The sequence below is a fragment of the Bufo gargarizans genome, chromosome 5 (genome assembly GCF_014858855.1).
Source record: "Bufo gargarizans isolate SCDJY-AF-19 chromosome 5, ASM1485885v1, whole genome shotgun sequence".
Lineage (NCBI taxonomy): Eukaryota > Metazoa > Chordata > Amphibia > Anura > Bufonidae > Bufo > Bufo gargarizans.
Window position 1 is genome coordinate 346,662,669 of NC_058084.1, and position 20,189 is coordinate 346,682,857.

At 46.9% G+C, this 20,189-nt stretch overlaps 1 protein-coding gene across 1 annotated transcript in view; it reads left to right on the forward strand.

The window, feature by feature from the left end:
• The first annotated feature begins 1,214 nt into the window (after positions 1 to 1,214).
• The window catches only part of JAZF1 (JAZF zinc finger 1), a 301,835-nt gene continuing 282,860 nt past the window's right edge, over positions 1,215 to 20,189 (forward strand). The window contains exon 1 of the mRNA XM_044294578.1: positions 1,215 to 1,423. Coding sequence (XP_044150513.1) covers positions 1,306 to 1,423 — 118 coding nt within the window. The 5' untranslated portion in view covers positions 1,215 to 1,305. The remainder of the gene's footprint in view (positions 1,424 to 20,189) is intronic.

The window sequence follows — 20,189 nt, forward strand, 5'->3', positions numbered from 1 at the left end:
CGCTGGACACCATAAATGGTCTGTACCAGAACACCACTGGACACAATGGATGGTCTGTACCAGCACACCATGGATGGTGTCAACAAGGACATCACTTGACACCATAGATAGTCTGAACCAGCACACCACTGGACACGATGGATGGTGTCAACCAGGACATTACTGGACACCATAAATGGTCTGAACTAGCACACGACAGGACACCATGGTCTGACTGAGTAAACTACTGGACATCATGGATGGTGTGAACCAGAATGCCACTGGACACCATGGAAGGTCTGAACCAACACACCACTGGACACCATGGAAGGTCAGTACCAGCACACTTCTGGACATCATGGAAGGTCTAAACCAACACACCACTGGACAACACGGAATGACTGAACCAGCACACCACTGGACATCATGGAAGGTCTAAACCAGCACACCAGTGGACACCATGGAAGGTCTAAACCAACAAACCACTGGGAAACACGGAAGGACAGAACCAGCACACCACTGGACATCATGGAAGGTCTTTACCAACACACTAGTGGACATCATCGAAGGTCTGAACCAGCACACCAGTGGACACCATGGAAGGTCTAAACCAGCACACCACTGGACACCATGGATTGTCTGAACCAGCACACCACTGGACATAATGGATGGTCTAAACCAGCACCACTGGACTCCATGGAAGGTCAGAACCAGCACACCACTGCTACTGGACACCATGGATGGTCTGAACCAGCACACCACTGGACATCATGGAAGGTCTTTACCAACACACTAGTGGACATCATCGAAGGTCTGAACCAGCACACCAGTGGACACCATGGAAGGTCTAAACCAGCATACCACTGGACACCATGGAAGGTCTGAACCAGCAGACCACTGGACCTCTAGCCCAGCGGCATTTGAAGTGGACTGAGAGCAGCAGCTGCCGGAGATGATGGAGTCTCCAGTGGTCACCTCCGCTCCCGACACCAGGACAAGCAGGAGCCTTCCCCCTGTCAGTGCGGGGCAGCAGGTCGCGCTGCTGTCAGGTGGCGGGGCTGGAGCTGTCACACCAGGCTGTCCCCCTGTCAGTCCAGCTGTGGAGGTTGCTGGGTTCCTCCCCCAGTCCCAGCTGCGGTGCCCCCTCCTCCCTCTCTCAGCTGCTCCATACAGCCGCCTCCTCCGCTCCCGACGCTCGTGCTGCCTCCTCCCCCTCTCTCTCTCCATCCCTCCCTCCCTCCTCCAGCACCGGCTGCCATCCTCCTCTCCCTCCATCTCTGTCCGGCTCACCACTCACAGTCCTACCGGGACCTCAATGACCACACCATGATGACAGGCATCGCTGCTGCCTCCTTCTTCTCCAATGCCTGCCGCTTCGGAGGCTGTGGGCTCCACTTTACCACCTTGGCCGAGCTAATCGAGCACATCGAGGACAACCATATCGGTGAGTACCCCTGATCCGTGCACCCCCAGGTCGGGGTGCTCCTGGGTAACCCACCGAGCAGTGCAGGGTGGGCACTGGTGCATGCATCCTGACCCATGTGCAGGGTCTCGGGGCTGCAGCCAACTCCCCGTTAGGTTGGCACATCTGTGCAGGGCACCCCGGAGCGTGTGCATGCTGGAGCTAGTAGTGCCAGCCTCGGCCATGCATCACATGCACCCACCTACCCACCCCCCTGGTGCCTGCAGCTCTCCGCGCGCCCTGCTTGGGTCCAGTGTCCGCCCCATGGGTGGGGGTACACTGATGCTGCCCCCCCTGCCCTCGGTGGCAGCCATTAGACTCCCCTGCGTCCTGCCAGCTGTGTTGCTAGGTGTGGTGTGGAGGGGCGCAGGGCTGTCACCTCCTGTGGTCTCTGTGCTGCTCCCCCACACACTGGGCATGGCGGGGAGGGGCACGAGGTGTCCCCTCTGCTGTCAGTCCTGAGTGACGTCAGCCCCTCACATCTGTGTGCCCGGGGCGGGGGGCGGCTCGGCCCCCGGATTATTATGATATGCGCCGCTAGTGTCGTGCTGGGGCTAGGCCTGAGCAGGAGGAGGAGTAGCAGGGGGTGTGTGCCCGTGCCCCTGGGACCACGCAGTGCCCGCTACCAGGCAGTGGGGCAGCCGCAGCTGGTACATTCACCAGGCTGAGCTCTTCTTCTGCACATTACACTGAGCTGTGCCCATAAGGGCCCCCACAGTGCCCAGGTCAGTGCTACATGGCAGCTGGACAGCAAAGTCCTAGGTATAAGCAGGTGCACCCCTCATGGTGTGATATGACTGGCCACTCCATGGGTTGCACACCAGTTAGTAGTGAACAGTGTGGTCCTTGGCATGTGTGCCCTAAAAGTGCCCATACATCGTCAGCTCATGGATCGGCCGCTGTGTCTCTCAATATATGTTTATATCAATAGGGAAATAGGATAAGCGGCTCAGGCGCCATTTATCTTCCCGAGGACCAATGGATTGGGTAGGATGCAACCAGTCTTGCCCTTACTTCTGCTGGTGGCAGACGTCTGGGCCCTGGCAGGGCACCGCCATATACACTGGATTGTGATAGGATCCAACCTGCCCTGCCCTTACTTGTCTCTGTGGCAGACGTCTGGGCCCTGGCAGGGTACCGCCATATACACTGGATTGTGATAGGATCAATCCTGCCCTGCCCTTACTTCTCCCCGTGGCAGACGTCTGGGCCCTGGCAGGGTACCGCCATATATATACACTGGATAGTCAAAGGATCCAACCTGCCCTGCCCTTACTTCTCCTGGTGGCAGACGTCTGGGCACTGGCAGGGTTCCACCATACACAATGGGTTGTGATAGGATCCAACCTGCCCTGCCCTTACTTGTCCCTGTGGCAGACGTCTGGGCCCTGGCAGGGTACCGCCATATATATACACTGGATTGTCAAAGGATCCAACCTGCCCTGCCCTTACATCTCCTGGTGGCAGACGTCTGGGCACTGGCAGGGTACTGCCATATACACTGGATTGTCATAGGATCCATCCCTCCCTGCCCTTACTTCTCCCTGTGGCAGATGTCTGGGCCCTGGCAGGGTACCGCCATATACACTGGATTGTGATAGGATCCAACCTGCCCTGCCCTTACTTCTCCCCGTGGCAGACGTCTGGGCCCTGGCAGAGTACCGCCATATACACTGGATAGGGCCACCAGCAGCATTATACGGACACCATAGTGGCAGATGGTCAGGGCCCTGTAATCTGCATGGTGCCCATTAGCCTGCATCCCTATTTCATACATTGGTGGGCACCTGCAGATGACGGATCAGTCTCTTCTTAAACATGGTGGTCCACTGATGCACCATACTATGTATGTAGTGGTGCCATGGGCACGGCAGAATAGAAAACCAATTGAGGCCTTTACAGCAAACTAGATGAATGTGAAATAAAGTGCACGGCGATGGGAACCAGGTCTGGACATCGCTGTCTATTATGTAGGGTCCTTTCATTTTTAGTGATGTATGGGGCCAATCTACAGGTGAGTTTGGGCCCCTTATTTGTCTTGATAGCAGTACCACCTATACAGTCTTGATGGTGGTCCTAACCTGTCACCACGAAATGCAGGACAGTCTGCAGGCAGCCTGTTATAGAGCAGGAGGAGCTGAGCAGATGCATGGCACAGGCCTGTTTGCACACTGCTGTCCTGAGATCCAGCAGAGAACACCCTATCCGAGCTCTCTGGATTCGGCATTGCCAGATGTTACCGAATGCCTGCTGGCCCCTTGACTCTAACAGGGTCCGGCAGAGATCCTGCCGCTACTCGGCAGTGTGCACCAGGCCTATGTCAATCAGGGAGAGCTGTCAGTCGCTGAGTGACACCACCCGCATGGCTCCGATGCATATAAAGAGCAGAGGTTTAAATAAATAAATGACAAGTTTTACTGAACCTTTTCCCATAAACCTGTATATAAATCTGCTCAGCTCCTCCTGATCTATAACAGGCTGTCTGTAGATTGCACTGCAGTTCATGGTGACAGGTTCCCTTTAAAAAAAATTTTTAATTTATTAAAAAAAAAGAGGATGTATTCATTAATGAAATGTTATGCAACTTTCTAATACACCAAGATATCTGCTTGCAGTCAGTGAATGGATGCATTCAGAAACAAATTCTGACTTCCAGGTGGACAGATCACTACAGTGTATTCACTGACAGCAAGCAGACATCTTGTGAGGAATTAATAGGCCAGTATAGGAGACAGTTGCCTAAGTTATAAGAAAAGCCCTTTTAAAGGGTATTCCATTTCTAATATTGATGTCCTGTCATCAATATCATATTGCCAGGGGCCCAGCACCCCGGCCCCAGCGATCAGCTCTTTTGGAGCACCTGCGGCAGCGGTGGATGTAGCTGTGTAGTGCAGGTGCTGACTACCCTGAAACAGCTGATTGGTGGGGTGTCGGCCCCCATCAGTCTGATATAGATGACCAATCCTGAGGATAGGCCATCAATATTAACACCCTGGATTACACATTTAAAGGGGTTATTCCATGATTAATGTTAAAAATTGAAATCACATAGAACATGACAATCTCTATAAAGCTAGGACCAGCCCTGTACCTCACATGGATCCAGAGCTCTCCATTCATTGCTCCATTTGCTTGCTAGATTAATATTGCTTTCTCGGGGGCGTGTCCTGTCTGCTGCAGCTTGTCGCATTTGAAGGATAGAACTGAGCAAATGCGGCGGACAGAGAATTAGGCTACTTTCACACTCGCGTTTGGTGCGCATCCGTCATGGATAAAACGCATCCGTTCCGATAAAATGAACAAACAGCAGGTGGTGCCATCCAAATAGCTTTCATTGAATAACCCAGTGGCTATACTAATTTTTTTATTACATGTAATTCTAAAAATATTCAGACCCAGGTGCTGGTTTCAAAACTGTAGAATATTTATGAGACAATCTCTTTTTAGTTATAATCTGCCGCAAGCTATCAGATTAGCTGTCAGTCGTGTGTTACTACATGGACCACCAGTCCGTCATGTACCATACAAGTGGTAGGAAGGGTCATCTAATCAGACTGGTGGTCCTGAGGGCACATACTTATGAGAAATTTTCAAGAGATGCTTGAAACTATTATTTATGCCACTCGTGGAGAACGTCACATCCGGTGTCATCAGTGTCATTTCCAATGCAAAATGGGTGATCCCACGAACACATATTAAGTCATTTGAGCGTCAGTGAGCAGTAAAAAATGGCTTTAAAGAGGTTGTCCGGGTTCAGAGCTAAACCCGGACATATCCCCATTTTCACCCCGGCAGCCGCCCTGACTTGAGCATCAGAGCAGTTCATGCTATGATGCTCTCCTTTGCCCTGCGCTAAATTGCGCAGGGCAAAGGCATTTTCAGGAGTTCCGGTGATGAACCGGGCTCTCCATGGGGCTGCCAGGCAGAGGCTTCTGCCCAGCAGTGAGCCCGGTGACATCACCAGCACTGATGGGCGGGCTTTAGCACTGCCCTAGCCAGTAAAATGGCTAGGGCAGCGCTAAAGCCGGCCTATCAGAGCCAGTGACGTCACCGAACACACTGCCGGGTGGAAGCCTCCGCCCGGCAGTGTGTTATTGTAAACAAAAGAGCGCACAGGGCAATTGAGCACATCGGAGCATGAGTTGCTCCGATGCTAACATCAGGGGGGCTGCCTGGGTGAAAATATGGGTATGTCCAAGTTCAGAGCTGAACCCGGACAACCCCTTTAAATCTCATTATTATTATTTTTTCCTACTTTTATTAGGTAGGCTCCCCGTCTGGATTGTAGGCAGCGCCACACCACATGACTCTGCCTCTCAGCATTTACAGTCAGTTCCTGCTTCCTCCCCCTAGAGGTCAGATGTAGTACTGCTAGTATTACTTCTCCATGCTGATAATAAATAGCAGCAGCTCAGGAGTCCACTACCAACTATACAGTGGAAGGAGAAGTGAATGGGAGCAGCTTTGTAATAACCGGCTCCGTCCACTACACAGTAAATGGAGCTGTGTGGTGCCGGTGACCACTTCCAGGAACACCTAATTGGGTAGGGGGTTTAGGAAGCCACTGATCTGATATTGATGACCTATCCTGAGGATAGACCATCAGTATAATAAAAGTATCAGACAACCCCTTTAAAGTTGGAGTTCTCCACTTGCACCTGAAACTTTTTAGCACCACTTTTCAGGATTATGTCTCTGTTGGGACTCCCAGCAGTCATCTGTTATATCTGGGGAAACCTAACCATAAAAAAATGCTGAATCAGCCATTTATATTTTTTTCCATTACGGTGTTTATATGTTTATAGTTATTTTTAATTTTTTTGTTAATCTATTATTGTTGTTAATATGGGTAAAGGGGAGGTGATTTGAACTTTTATATATTTTTGTTTATTTATATTTTTAAAAACTTTTTTTTTTTACACTTTTTTTTTTGAGTCGCTGTTGGGGACTAGAACATTTGATGGTCTGATTGCTGCTCCCATAGACTGCAATGAATTACCATTGCAGCCTGTGGGAGTCTCATCATGTATGGCGGGGGTCTGGAAGTAGTTATACGTAGGGAACCATAACAAAAATTATTAAAATTTTGGTATCACAGTAATCGTACTGATCTGCAGAGTAAAGACATCATGTCATTTTTACTGCTTAATGAAGGCCGTAAAAATGAAACCCAAAAACCAGTTATGGAATTGCGTTTTTCTTCAAAAAAAATGTTTGTTTACAGTTTTGCAATACATTATATGGAACATTAAATGGTGTTGTAAAAAAATACATTCCACAAAAACTTAAAAAAAAACACCTCATACTGCTATGTCAATTGAAACATAAAAAAGTTGTGGCTGTTGGATGGCGGGGAGGAAAAACCCGAAACATTAGCGCTAGAATTGGCTTGGTCTTAAAAGAGTTAAACATCTCTCCTTCTACATGTTATGAGGAATCTCCCCTCTCTTGGCACTCATGCACAAATGTGGGTTTTGTCTGCATCTGACCCGCATTTTTTGTGGATCGAATGTGGACCCATTCACTTCAATGGGGCTGCAAAAGATGCGAACAGCACACTGTCTGTTTTCCGCATCCGTATGTCCCAAAAAATAGAACATGTCCTATCCTTGTTCATTTTAGAATATGGTAGGAACTTGCGGTATCCGTGTTTTGCGGATCCACAATTTGCGGACCGCAAAAATGGCAACGGCAGTGTGCATGAGGCCTTAGGCCTTATGCACACGGCTGTTGTTTTGGTCCGCATCCGAGCCGCAGTTTTTGCGGCTCGGGTGCGGACCCTTTCACTTCAATTGGGCCCCAAAAGATGCTGACAGCACTCCGTGTGCTGTCCACATCCGTTGCTCCGTTCCATGGTCCGCAAAACAAATATAACCTGTCCTATTCTTGTCTGCGTTTTGCGGACAAGAATAGGCAGTTATATTAATGGCTGTCCGTGCCGTTCCGCAAATTGCGGAATGCACACGGACGCCATCCATGTTTTGCAGATCCGCGGTTTGCGGACCGCAAAGCACACACAACGGTTGTGTGCTTGAGGCCCTATACTGAGAAATGTATGATTTCTTTGCCCCTGCAGAGACTGCTGTGCAGGGGCGTTGCTAGGGTCTCAAAAGATCCGGGGCAGAAGCCCCAATAAATATGTCCCCCCGCACTATGCTGTACTTGCTATACAGCGGCACTTGCCTGTCACATCCAGGGCCTCCAGGTGACGTCTCCTCTCTGTCATCATCTTCTCCACTTGGTCTGGACAACTTCTCTCAGCCGCCTCGTCTCTGCAGAGTGTGACACACAGACATCTTAGCTTCCTCACATTCTATCATTATCCCCCAACTGGAGTTCCCACAGTGTTATCCTGCTGTTTGCTGTGCCAAAACCTCAACCCCCCCCCCCCCCACCATACCCCCAAATACTATCTTAAAGAAACATTACTGCCCCCCATAGTAATAGTGCTCCTCATAGTCCCACCAATAGTAATTCCCTTCTAGAATGCCCTCGTTAGTAACACTGCCCCAACCATGATAATGCTCCTCAACAATGCCCCCATTATTAGAAGAGCCCTCCCATATTAATAATACCCTCACAGAGTCCCCAGTAGAAATAAGGCCCCCTATTGTTCCCCCAGTGGTGATAAAGCTCCTTACAGACCCCTCAGTAGTAATAAGACCCCCATAGTGCGCTTAGTAGAAATAAGGCGGATCTATAAGACCCTCCTATAGAGCCCCCAGTAGTAATAAGACCGCCTATAATGTGCCCTGGATCTGCAGTGCCCCCTGCAGTTATAATCCTCCCTCCACCATACAGTCCCATGTAAATAACATCACCTCCTCCCCAGCTGCCTCCAACGCACAATCCCATGTAAACATCACCTCCTAAGGCTACTTTCACACTTGCGTTCGTGCAGATCTGTCCTGTACTTGTACAGGACGGATCTGCACCGATATAATACAAATGAATGCATCCGCTCAGGACCGATCTGTTTGTATTAGATTTGAATTTCTAAGTCCCAATACGGATCCGTCCTGACTTACATTAAAAGTCAATGGGGGACGGATCCGTTTACAATTGCACCATTTTGTGTCAATACAAAGGGATCCGTCCCTATTGACTTACATTGTAAGTCAGGACGGATCCGTTTAGCTCCGCAAGGCCATGCGGACACAAAAACACTGCTTGCAGCATTTTGGGGTCCGCCTCCAAAATGGAACGGGGGGCCGTACGGAGCCGAACGAATGCATTTGCATCCATTCAGAATGCATTGGGGTTAAACTGATGCATTTGGGGCTGCTTGTGAGAGACCTGAAACGGATCTCACAAGCAGATCACCAAACGCAAGTGTGAACGTAGCCTAAACCAGTGTTTCCCAACCAGTGTGCCTCCAGCCAAAGGCTGTCCAGGCATGCTGGGAGTTGTAGTTTTGCAACAGCTGGGGGCACACTGGTTGGGAAACACGGGCCTAAACATTAAGTCCCATGTACATAAACATCATTCCCCCCCACCATCCACTTTCCACATACAGTCCCATGTAAATAACATCACTCCCTCCCCCAGCCACCTGTCACTACCAGAGCTTTGAGACGTTCTCACAGCTCTGTTTCTCCACCCCTGTGATGATGTCACTACTAGAGCTTGGAGGAGTTCCCTCTGCCCTGTTTCTCTGCCCCTGTGATGAGGTCTTTACTTTCTGTTTCCTTCCTCCCAGCTGTCCCTCTTGTGTTTGATTCCGCTGCCTTTAAATCACCCCTCCTCCTTTGTAGAGGTGCGGATTATACTTTTCATTTGAGCTGTATCTCTCGCTTGAGTATCTTCACCCGTGTGATATCGTTTCACTGGATCTGTGTTCTGCTGAAGCAAGTACCTCGGATATTGTCTGCTGACTTTGGATCTGTTTTCACTGCAGCTGCTGCTCCTTCAGTTAAGTGTTCAGACATTGTGTGTTTCTGTTTCTTTGCTGACTGGATCCGAGGTGACCCCGGTTCCGTCCATATACTGAGCAGGGCACCGGTGGCCGTGCCCTTTCCACTATTGTAGGGGTTTCAGTGGTCATCAGCCTTAGGTACGCGGGCATGTCTCGATCCACCATTCAGATCCGGACATGTGCTTAGCAGCTTAGGGAGAGCTTTTAGGGTCTGACAGGGGTCACCCTTTATCCTCCCTAGTTTGGGTCCGGTCAGTTGCTATTCACTGTGTAGGCTCTTGTTGCTCATTTACAGCCGTGACACCACCTCAAGCACACAGTTCCATGTCAATAACATCCCTCCCTTCAGCCCTAACATACATCCCAGTTAAATAACTACAACTCCCAGCATTGCTCTGCCTCTCCCTTCACTTACCTCTCCTGTACAGACATCAGCATTAGGCTCCTTCTCCTCTTCACTCCGGTCCAATCCTGCACTGGTCACATGATGGTCATCCTATCACAGCCTGTTTTGCTGATCACATGACCTGTGATGTCACCAAAGGTCCTTCACCTCTTCCCAGTGTAAGATTCAATTGTATTGCCGTTCTGTGTACGGCAATACAGTTGTATCTAGCAGGCAGGCAGGACATTCGGGGCATGGGACAAAACATCCGGGGCCCATGCCCCGAATGTTTTAACCTAGCGACGCCCCTGCTGCTGTGGGTGCTCTGCCCTCTCTCAACTCTCTTACAATCTGCCTCGTATGTGTGCTTTCCTCCCTATTAGCCAGTGGTACATTCCCTCATTGGATGCCTTGTACAACTCCCCCCCCCCCCCCCCTCCCTGCTGCTGTCTTTAAGGGTACTTTCACACTTGCGGCAGAGGATTCCGGCATTCAGTTCTGTCGCCGCCAATATGGACGGCATTTGTCACACGGATCTGGATGTGGATCCGTCTGACAAATGCATTGAAATACCGGATCCATCTCTCCGGTGTCATCCAGAAAAACGGATCCGGTATTTATTTTTTTCACAGATTTAATGGTCTGCGCATGCGCGGACCGGAAGAACAAATCCGGCACTAATACATTTCAATGGAAATGAATGCCCGATCCTGCATTCCGGCAAGTGTTCAGGATTTTTGGCCGGAGAGAAAACTGCAGCATGCTGCGGTATTTTCTCCGGCCAAAAAACGTAAGAGGGACTGAACTGATGCATCCTGAACGGAATACTCTCCATTCAGAATGTATTAGGATAAAAACATCAGTTTTTTTCCGGTATTGAGCCCCTGTGACGGAACTCAATACCGGAAAAGAAAAATGCTAGTGTGAAAGTAGCCTAACACTGAGAGAATATAAAGGTAGAGCAGGAACAGCCACCAGAAACGGCAATGTGTCAGATTTATGTCCCATCAGCAAGGTCTTTAATGTGTATTCTGGGTAATTTGAAATTGCACACTACTGTGTCTGGTAGTGGCAGTCTGCAATTGCTTAATTAACGTTGCTGTTCTGTTCATTTCGGGGGGTGTTGCAGGGTATGGGGAGATTTTTTTTTTACATTATTAGTTGTATGGTAGTTTATGTTTCATCTTCCCTTAAGCATAAAGTTTGGCTTTTGAAGAGTTTATTCCTGTGGTATATATTCTCATTGGGCGTCCAGGACATGAGATGGCAGGAAGCCAGGAAGGGACTGTGTTTGGCATTATTTTAATAATATGCCCACTCAGTTGAGGAATGCATATGAGCTAGAGACGAGCTAACTTCTTGAAATTGGTTTTCGGTTTGATTCTTTGAATTTTTTGAAAAATTCGATTTGTGTACGAATCGATTCAACACGAGACAAATATGCTCCAATTGGCCTGAAAATTGGTGTATGACACATTCCAACGTCTCCTTTTTCTTATCTATTTTTTTGAATTTTTGCTCCCCCCCTCATTTAAAGGGTTTTTAGAGACTTTAATATTGATGTCATCAGTATTTGATCGGTGGGGGTTCGACACCCGCGGGCCCCGCCAATCAGCAGTTTTGAGAAGATACTGCGCTCCTGCCAGCGCCGCCGCCTTCTCCATGCTCACCACGCACAGTTCGGTACATAGCGGCTGTGCCTGGTACCACAGCTCAGCCCCATTCACTTTAGCCGACTGATCAGATACTGATGACCGATCCAGAGGATAAGTCATCACTATTAGTGTTGAGCGAACTTGTGTTTTAAGTTCGGCGTCTAAAGTTCGGGTTATCGAAGAATCCCGTTATGGATTCTAAATTACGTTATGGTCCGTGGTAGCGGAATCCATAACGCGATTCTTCGATAGCCCAAACCCGAACTTTAGACGCCGAACTGAAAACACAAGTTCGATCAACACTAATCACTATTAAAGTCTCGGAAAACCCCTTTAAGCTCTTTAGCGCAGTGACAGCCATAGTAAATAATGTGAGTGTCAGAGTGACACTGACATATATAGCTATGGGTAAACACATGGTTGACGGTATTAAAAAACTTGTTTAAAAACATAATTGTCAGAAGAAAAAGTGTCTTGTTCTGAAGTTGAACAAGCTTGGGTGTAGTAGCAGTACAGTGTGTATGTGGAAAGGGTAAGGTGCGTAGTAGCAATAGTGGCATCAATGATAGCGCCAGCGGTTACAGCATAGTGTGGACAGACAACGCAGTAACTAGATGTGTGTTCAGCTGTGTTGGGGTAGTAGTAGTAGCGGCTTTGAATCGGTATTGGTAGTTGCAGTAGGGGGGTAGGAGGATTAGCAACAGGGAGCAGCAGCTGCGGTGGTGGTGGCAGCAGCAGCCGAACTGTACAGAACATAGTAGGTAGGCAGACAGCGGCAGTGGCATGATGGGGCACCATGAGCAATGACAGATATATTCATCTGTCTCAGTGGGGTAGGGAGGGGTGTTAAAATCCTTATAGATGTATGCCTAATTCCTTTTGATAGGGGCTCATGCACATGAACGCGTGTGCCCACTGTTTTCAGATGTTGACCCGTGCACTCAATGGGTCTCGCGATCCGCAAGATTCAGTCCGCACCACAAAAAAATAGAAGTTTTATTTTGTTGCAGTGCAGCGGCATGGACCGAAATCCCACGGACCACTCACCGCTCCGTATCTTGCGGATTGCAGACCCATTCAAGTGAATGTGTCGACATCCGTGATACCGAGTGCACGTGCTGGGTGCTCTCATATTGCGGACCCGCAGTTTGTGAGCCGCAATACGGGCATGGGCCACACATGTTAATGAGCCCTAAGAGTGATGTTTTGTACACTGGCGCAGGACAACTTTGTTCGTTTGGGTTTGACGAATACTCTGACTGAGATGAAACTGGAGGCTGGACAAGACAGCACAGCGAGAGCAAACTGGTCCAGTTCCAGCCATTGTTCCAGCCTGGCTGGCCAGAAGTCCCTAGGGTCAGGAAACAAGGTGTGTGTTGGGGAAAGGCCACAGTCATTTAGAAAACAATTATATTTTGGTGAAGGTACTGCGCTACATTTCCATAATGTCGTGATCATTTTTACGAATGTCTGCCCTGTGAAAAAGACCAAATGATGGTGGACAGAAGATTTCAGTTTTTGAAAAGAATTACATTTTGGTGAAGGTGCGGAACGACAACACGGACATCTAGCCAAAAGTCTGACTGATACGATATGGGAAAACTGAAGCTGATAACATACAGAAGAATTACATTTTTGAAAACAATGGCATAGAGAATGACTACATTTTTAGGCCTCATGCACACGACCGTTGTTCTGGTCCGCATCCAAGCCGCAGTTTTTGCGGCTCGGGTGTGGACCCATTCACTTCAATGGGGCCGCATAAGATGTGGACAGCACTCTGTGTGCTCTCCGCATCCGTTGCTCCGTTACGTGGCCCCGTTTTGCAGACAAGAATAGGCAGTTATATCAATGGCTGTCCGTGACGTTCTGCAAATTGAGGAACGCACACAGACGCCATCCATGTTTTGTGGATCCGCAATTTGCGGACTGCAAAACACACCACGGTCATGTGCATGAGGACTTAGAGAAGAATTAAAATCAGGGGAAGGTGCGGAACTGTGCCACACTTACCACAACTAAGTGGTACGGCAGCAATTGCATTGCCAGCAAATTGGTCAGGTGGGAATTCAGCATGCACATAAGCTGGTTGTGAATAGTTTTCTCATGGCCACACATTCCATTACACCGCGCAACAATGATTTTGCTACTAATAGAAAAACATGTGATTTATACTAAAAGGAGTGCGCCGCCGATTCCAAATATGAACTTGCCTGACACATCTAAATTTTAACCCCTTAAGGACCCTGGTATTTAAAAAAAAAATTCACTCCCCACCTTCCCATAGTCCTAACTTTTTTATTTTTCCATTCACATAGCCTTATGAGGGCTTACTTTTTGCAGGGAAAAGTTGTACTTTCTAATGGCACCATACTATGTAGTAGGAAGCGGGAAAAATATCCAAATGGAATAGAATTGGGAAAAAACGCAATTCTGATAAAGGTTTTTATTTTTTACACTGTACACTATGCTGTAAAATTGACCTGTTATCTTCATTCTCCAGGTAAGTATGTTTACAACGATACCACACTTCTATAATTTTTCTTGCATTTTAATACTTAACAAAAAAATATTAAAACCTTTGAGGAAAAAAAACAATTTTTTATAACCATATTTATACCCCTATAAGGCTACTTTCACACTTGCGGCAGAGTGATCTGGCAAGCAGTTCCGTCAGATCCGGCAAAACGTATGCCAACTGATGGCATTTGTAAGACTGATCAGGATCCTGATCAGTCTTAAAAATGCCTGATCAGTCAGAAAAATGCATTGAAATGCCGGATCCGTCTTTCCGGTGTCATCCGGCAAAACGGATCCAGCATTTATTTTTTTCACCTTTTTTTCGGTCTGCACATGCGCAGACCGGAAGGACGAATCCAGCATTCCTGTATTTTGAATGCCGGATCTGGCACTAATACATTCCTATGGAAAAAAATTCAGGCAAGTCTTCCATTTTTTTTCGCCGGAGATAAAACCGTAGCATGCTGCGGTTTTATCTTTTGCCTGATCAGTCAAAATGACTGAACTGAAGACATCCTGATGCATCTTGAACGGATTACTCTCCATTCAGAATGCATGGGGATATACCTGATCAGTTATTTTCCGGAATTGAGCCCTTTTGCTGGTAAAGAAAAACACTAGTGTGAAAGTACCCTTACTTTTTTGTAGTTATGTGTACGGGGCTGTGTGAGGGCTCATTTTTTGCGGGATGATCTGTTATTTTCAGTGATAAAGTGTGTGCGACTTTTTATAAAAAAAATTATTGGGTAGTTGAAGTTGCAAAAAATGGCAAATTGGCTTTTTTTTTTTTTTTTTTTCGTTATTCCATTTGCCATATGTCATTAATAATGTTATATTTTAAAAGTATGGTAATTTTCGCACCCGGCGATGCCCATGATGTTTATTTATTTTGATTTTGAGGAAAGGGGGATGATTAGAACTTTTTTTTTCTATTTGCAAAAACTTTTTTTAAACCTTTTTTTTAACTTTTTTGATGACAATAACTGGCAATCATTAGACTGCCGAATTGTGTTCATTGATATATATAGACACCATTGAACACTTCATTTGCACTATACTAATATAATGCTGCCACCTAGTGATTTGTATTAGTATATTCATCTAATAGGCACCGAAGCCTGCTTAAAGCTTCAGCCTATTAGATTAATGTAACATGTTCCCCGATCTCAGCCAGGGAACGCTGTTACTCGATCGGAAGTGCATGACTTCCGCTTCCGAACTGCGCAGATGTCATGGTCACATTTGACCACGGCATCTGAAAGGGAAAATGTATGCAATAAACCTTATGGCTGATCACATACATGTGCTGCGGGTCTCTGCTATTTAAAATAGCAAAAACCTGGTGGCTATGGCGCCTGCTGCATGTGTGAGCAGGCGCCATGTTTGGGGACCAGACTTCCGCCGTACATGTACGGCGGAGGTCCTTAAAGCGTTAAGTTATACATGCAAACCTATTCAGTTATAATATTAATGCATTATATTGGAGATATTCCAATGGACATGTCCATACCTGTCTGGACGCACTCAGGCTGATATCAGCAGTAAGTATATAAGGCAAGCTGGACAGATTTTGATAAAGTGATCTGTTATAGTGCTATCAGTTTAGAAACTTAAAGGGAGTCTGTCACCACATTTGAGCATATTAGACTGATCAAATAACGTTATATGTGCCACCGAGAACTTAAAAACGGTACCTTTGTTGTATCTAATGGAGTTTTCTTTCAGCCAAAAATGAACTTTTAAGATTCTGTAAATGCGCCCTCTCAAGTGCCCAGGGCGGCGTCTCAATCGTCCGAGCCCCAGGCAGCACCTCCTCAACGGCTCATAACACCGCCCTCCGTGTGCCTCTGCCCGCCCGTTTACTCTCCTCCTCTCCTTTTCCACTGCGGCTGCGCAGTCAAATTCGTAGCGGGCCCAATGGAAAAGGAGAGAGGAGGAGAGTAAACGGGCGGGCAGAGGCACACGGAGGGCGGGGTTATGAGCCATTGAGGAGGTGCTGCCTGGGACTCGGACGATTGAGACGCCACCCTGGGCACTTGAGAGGGCGCATTTACAGAATCTTAAAAGTTCATTTTTGGCTGAAAGAAAACTCCATTAGATACAACAAAGGTACAGTTTTTGAGTTCTCGGTGGCACATATAACGCTATTTGATCAGTCTAATATGCTCAAATGTGGTGACAGACTCCCTTTAAGATGGATAAACGCAAATGTGTTAATGATTCAGACAATTTCTGCTACATATGTGGCAAATACACTACTTATGATCAGCGCAAGAATCTGACAAAGCGAGTGCGTCTTGCAGCTTGGGATGCATTTGTGCTAGTAGTGCAGAACTTCCTTGGAAACAGACGAGCTGCAAACTCTGCTGAATTAGTAGACAACATGCTTACAGCATATGAACAACTTGGCTGCCGAATGTGATTGAAATCGCATTTCTTACATTCCCATCTTGCACTTTTAACAGTACTGGGCCTTGCTCAAGTAAGACTTTTAAACTGAAAAACAAGACTTTTTGAAATTTTGTTAAATGGTTTTTGCCCAGTAGCAGACGAAAAGTTTGTGTTGGAATGCCACTGCCTATTTTAATCTTGCAGATCTTGCACACAGCTGTGGTTTTGTGTGCTGGCCTTGTGGAGAAAAAATGCCATACAGACCTAGCAGTAGCTAAGCTTTACCACACTTTGAGTTCCCAAGCTGACCACAATAGAATCAGATCTGGCCCTGCCAGTTCTTTTGGCGGTTTTTGACGTATGTTGCCCCACTCTTCATTCCCGCCCTGGCCACCACCTTTCTCCTTAGCACCTTGATTCGACTCCCAGGTCCTGTCCAACACACAATCATCATCACAGTCCTCACCCTTCCCCACCACTTTTAAACTGCGATATGTCATTATGGGCTCCTTGGCATCTTTCTCAATCCCCTGTTCTGTATTTGCCCCAAGTGCCAATGTCATTACCACTGCCCCTACTGCCACCACAGTGGCTACAAATGCCACCACTAGCATCAATAACACAGCTGTTATGTATGGGGTCCCCCACCTCCACCTAAACCTCCTCATCATGGCAGTCTAATTGCTGATGCTTCTCATATAAGCCATTAACAGGAAGACTCTCTTGCGTATCCTTGTGACCCCTGGCTTAAAGGGAGTCTGTCAGCACATTTACCCCTTTTTAACATTTCCCATAGCGCTGTAGCCGCAACACAGATGATTAAAACGGTACCTTTATATGCTTTTGTGGACTTGTAAAACTGCCAAAAACAAACTTTGATGCATATGTAAATGAGGGCTCGCAAGTGCCCAGGGCGGCGTCCACCGCGTTGGTGCCCAGGCAGCTCTGCCTCTTCGGCTCTTATCCCCGCCCAGCCTCTTCCTCTGTCCGCCCATCTGTTTTCTCTCCCCCTCCGCGAGATCCCGCTCCTACGCGCTGACTTCCTTGGTCGGGGCATGCGCATAATCTACTGCGATGCCGTGCCAGCAATGGGCATCGCAGTGCGCATGCCGCGGCCAAGGAAGTCATCGCATAGGCGCGGGATCTCGCTGAGAGGGAGAGAAAACAGATGGGCGGAGAGAGGAAGAGGCTGGGCAGGGGATAAGAGCCGAAGAGGCAGAGATGCCTGGGCACCAACGCGGTGGACGCCGCCCTGGGCACTTGCGAGCCCTCATTTACATATGCATCAAAGTTCGTTTTTGGCAGTTTTACATGTCCACAAAAGCATATAAAGGTACCGTTTTAATCATCTGTGTTGCGGCTGCAGCGCTATGGGAACTGTTAAAAAGGGGTAAATGTGATGACAGACTCCCTTTAAAGGCACAATGTTAAACTCCTATAGGTGGCATCCACATCACCCTGTTGTCACTGATAGGAGTGAGCGATCCAGTGCACCATCTCATCCTCTTTGTCCTCAGTTATAACGAGGCACTGAGGCACTGAACTTTGGCCTATTACTACTGCTGGCCAGATGGCTGGTGCTGCTACTGCTGTTTGTGCTACTACTCACATTCTGACTCTCGGATACTGAGGCAGGGGTCTATCGTTTTACACTCTTCCGTTTACCATTTTATTATGAGGCCTATAAATGAAAAGTCACGGGTTTGGTACACAGATTATTAAACAGTACTAAAAAAAGGCAACTCTTTTTTTCTGTAATTTATAGATAGATGCACAGTTAAATGTCCCTCCCCTTCTACTAACACATTGCACACAGGTATTGAAAATTTAGGTAATATTGCAGTTTTTATGGCGAAATGTGTTTGATGTAACACTAAACGTTATCTTGCAGTAATATGCAAAGCATTCCATTCCATAACACGGGTAAAATAATGGCGTTATTGCAGTATTGCTTTTGCTATAATATTGAACTGTTATCTTGCAGTAATAGATTGCGTTTAATAACACAGGTAATGCACTGATATGCCCAGTTCTAAACGGTAAATAGAAACATTTTTTTTTTTTTTTTTACAAAGAAAAAGGGGACAATACCTCATTGTTTGTAGCAGAATGTATGCTATTGGGGTGCTGTCAATAAGTCTTTGAACTGTAAAAACTGTTTTACAAAGAAAAAAATAAGCTGGCGGGTTGTCAATACAGGAAAATATGTTTGTTTTTTTTTTGCAGGATTCTGTAATGCAGAACTTTCCTATCAAGCTGTATAAAACAAGTGAGATAGTGACCAGTCCCTCACTCACTCTCGGGACTAAGCTTTCCCTGATAAAACCCTAAAATCTACCCAGTTATATCCTCAATTCTCTGTCCCCTATAACAGCTCTAGCAACTGGCTTATGTCTGCAATTGTTTTTTGTCAAGGCATCATTTCACAAGTCTAGCTGGGAACAGCATGGATTTTCTTCCTTCTTAGCAGTAGAACCTGCCTGCTCACTGCTCCCGTTTGGCTGATCAGGCTGTGTCAGCCTCTGAGTCAATAGGGCAAGCCACCCCCCACTTCCTCCCAGTGTCATGTGATCCTTCATCTTCTTCCTCCCACTTGTTTTTCCTGCCAACCTTCAAAGAAAAAATGGCGCTGGCCCTGTTTTTGCGCAATTCGTCAAAACAAATCATCAAAACTTCGTATTTGTTTGGTGGACTAATTTTTGTGAAACTAAGCTGATTCATTTACAAATGATTTACTCATCTGTAATATAAATGTAAAACGGTTAGCAGAGAAGAAACCACTTTATGCCGCTCTTTATCGATGTCCAAGACGCAAATAATTTATATCTGGCTGATAAGATGTAAAAATACATGACATACTCTGCCGACAAGAAATGAAACAAGCAGCAGAATTCAAGGCCTTGCTGTTTAGCTGTAGACCAGACCTGAATTTCCTGCCTCCCATGGAGCGCTGCCTCCTCTTCAAACAGCTGATTGGTGGGGGTGCCAGGTGTCAGATCCCCACGGATCAGATATTGATGACCTATCCTGAGGATATATACTGTCTGCACAATCCTTTTAAAAACAAATCATGGTTTTATACAACCAGACCATGATGATCTGAAAAGAAGTTGGCCGTGTTTAAAATTTTCATCTGATAGCCGCATGAGAGATCTTTGAAAGAACGTTCCCAGAGAGATCTTTCGTCCATCATTTGGTATAAGTGAACATGTATGGCCAGTTTGGACAATCGTTCACCAGATAGTTCATTCAACTGTTGTTCAATTTTTTTGTCTACTTTTCTGTCATGTCTGGACACATGGAGTTAGAATGTCTTGAGGAGTGTTTAGGTCACAGGCAACTAAACTGTGGACCAGCATCCTAGCTTGAATCTCAGAATCCTTTACAAAGGGACGTACAAGTCCAAGAAACTTTTTAAATGGTGCACTACCAGAAGAGACATTGTCAAAGAGGACCTGTTGATACCCAAAGTTATATTACAGAGTATTCCCATGGGAGAATTCAGTGAGGTCTCTTACATTTTATTACGTGTCCTGTAGGCAGAAGTTGCAATAACGCAGGCATGCTGTGAACGGCTCAACCCCCGCCCATTGCACCTTATTGTAATTCCACCCATAGAAGGAACTGAAACGTTGAGCGCCTGAGCGTTCTATGGCTCCTCCTATTGACTCCTATTTTGCAAGCTGATGCTCAGAGGAATAGAAATATTTTTACTCTTCTGGAAAAAATGTAGTGTAGTGTAGTGCCTGTAAGTAATACTTCATCAGGTACTATTGCACCCAGTAAATAGTACCCTTATTCTTTGTCCATGGAGCTGATAAATAGTGCTTAATGTATAAATGAATGTGCCTATGAGAAGTACCACGCGGTGATAGGAACAGA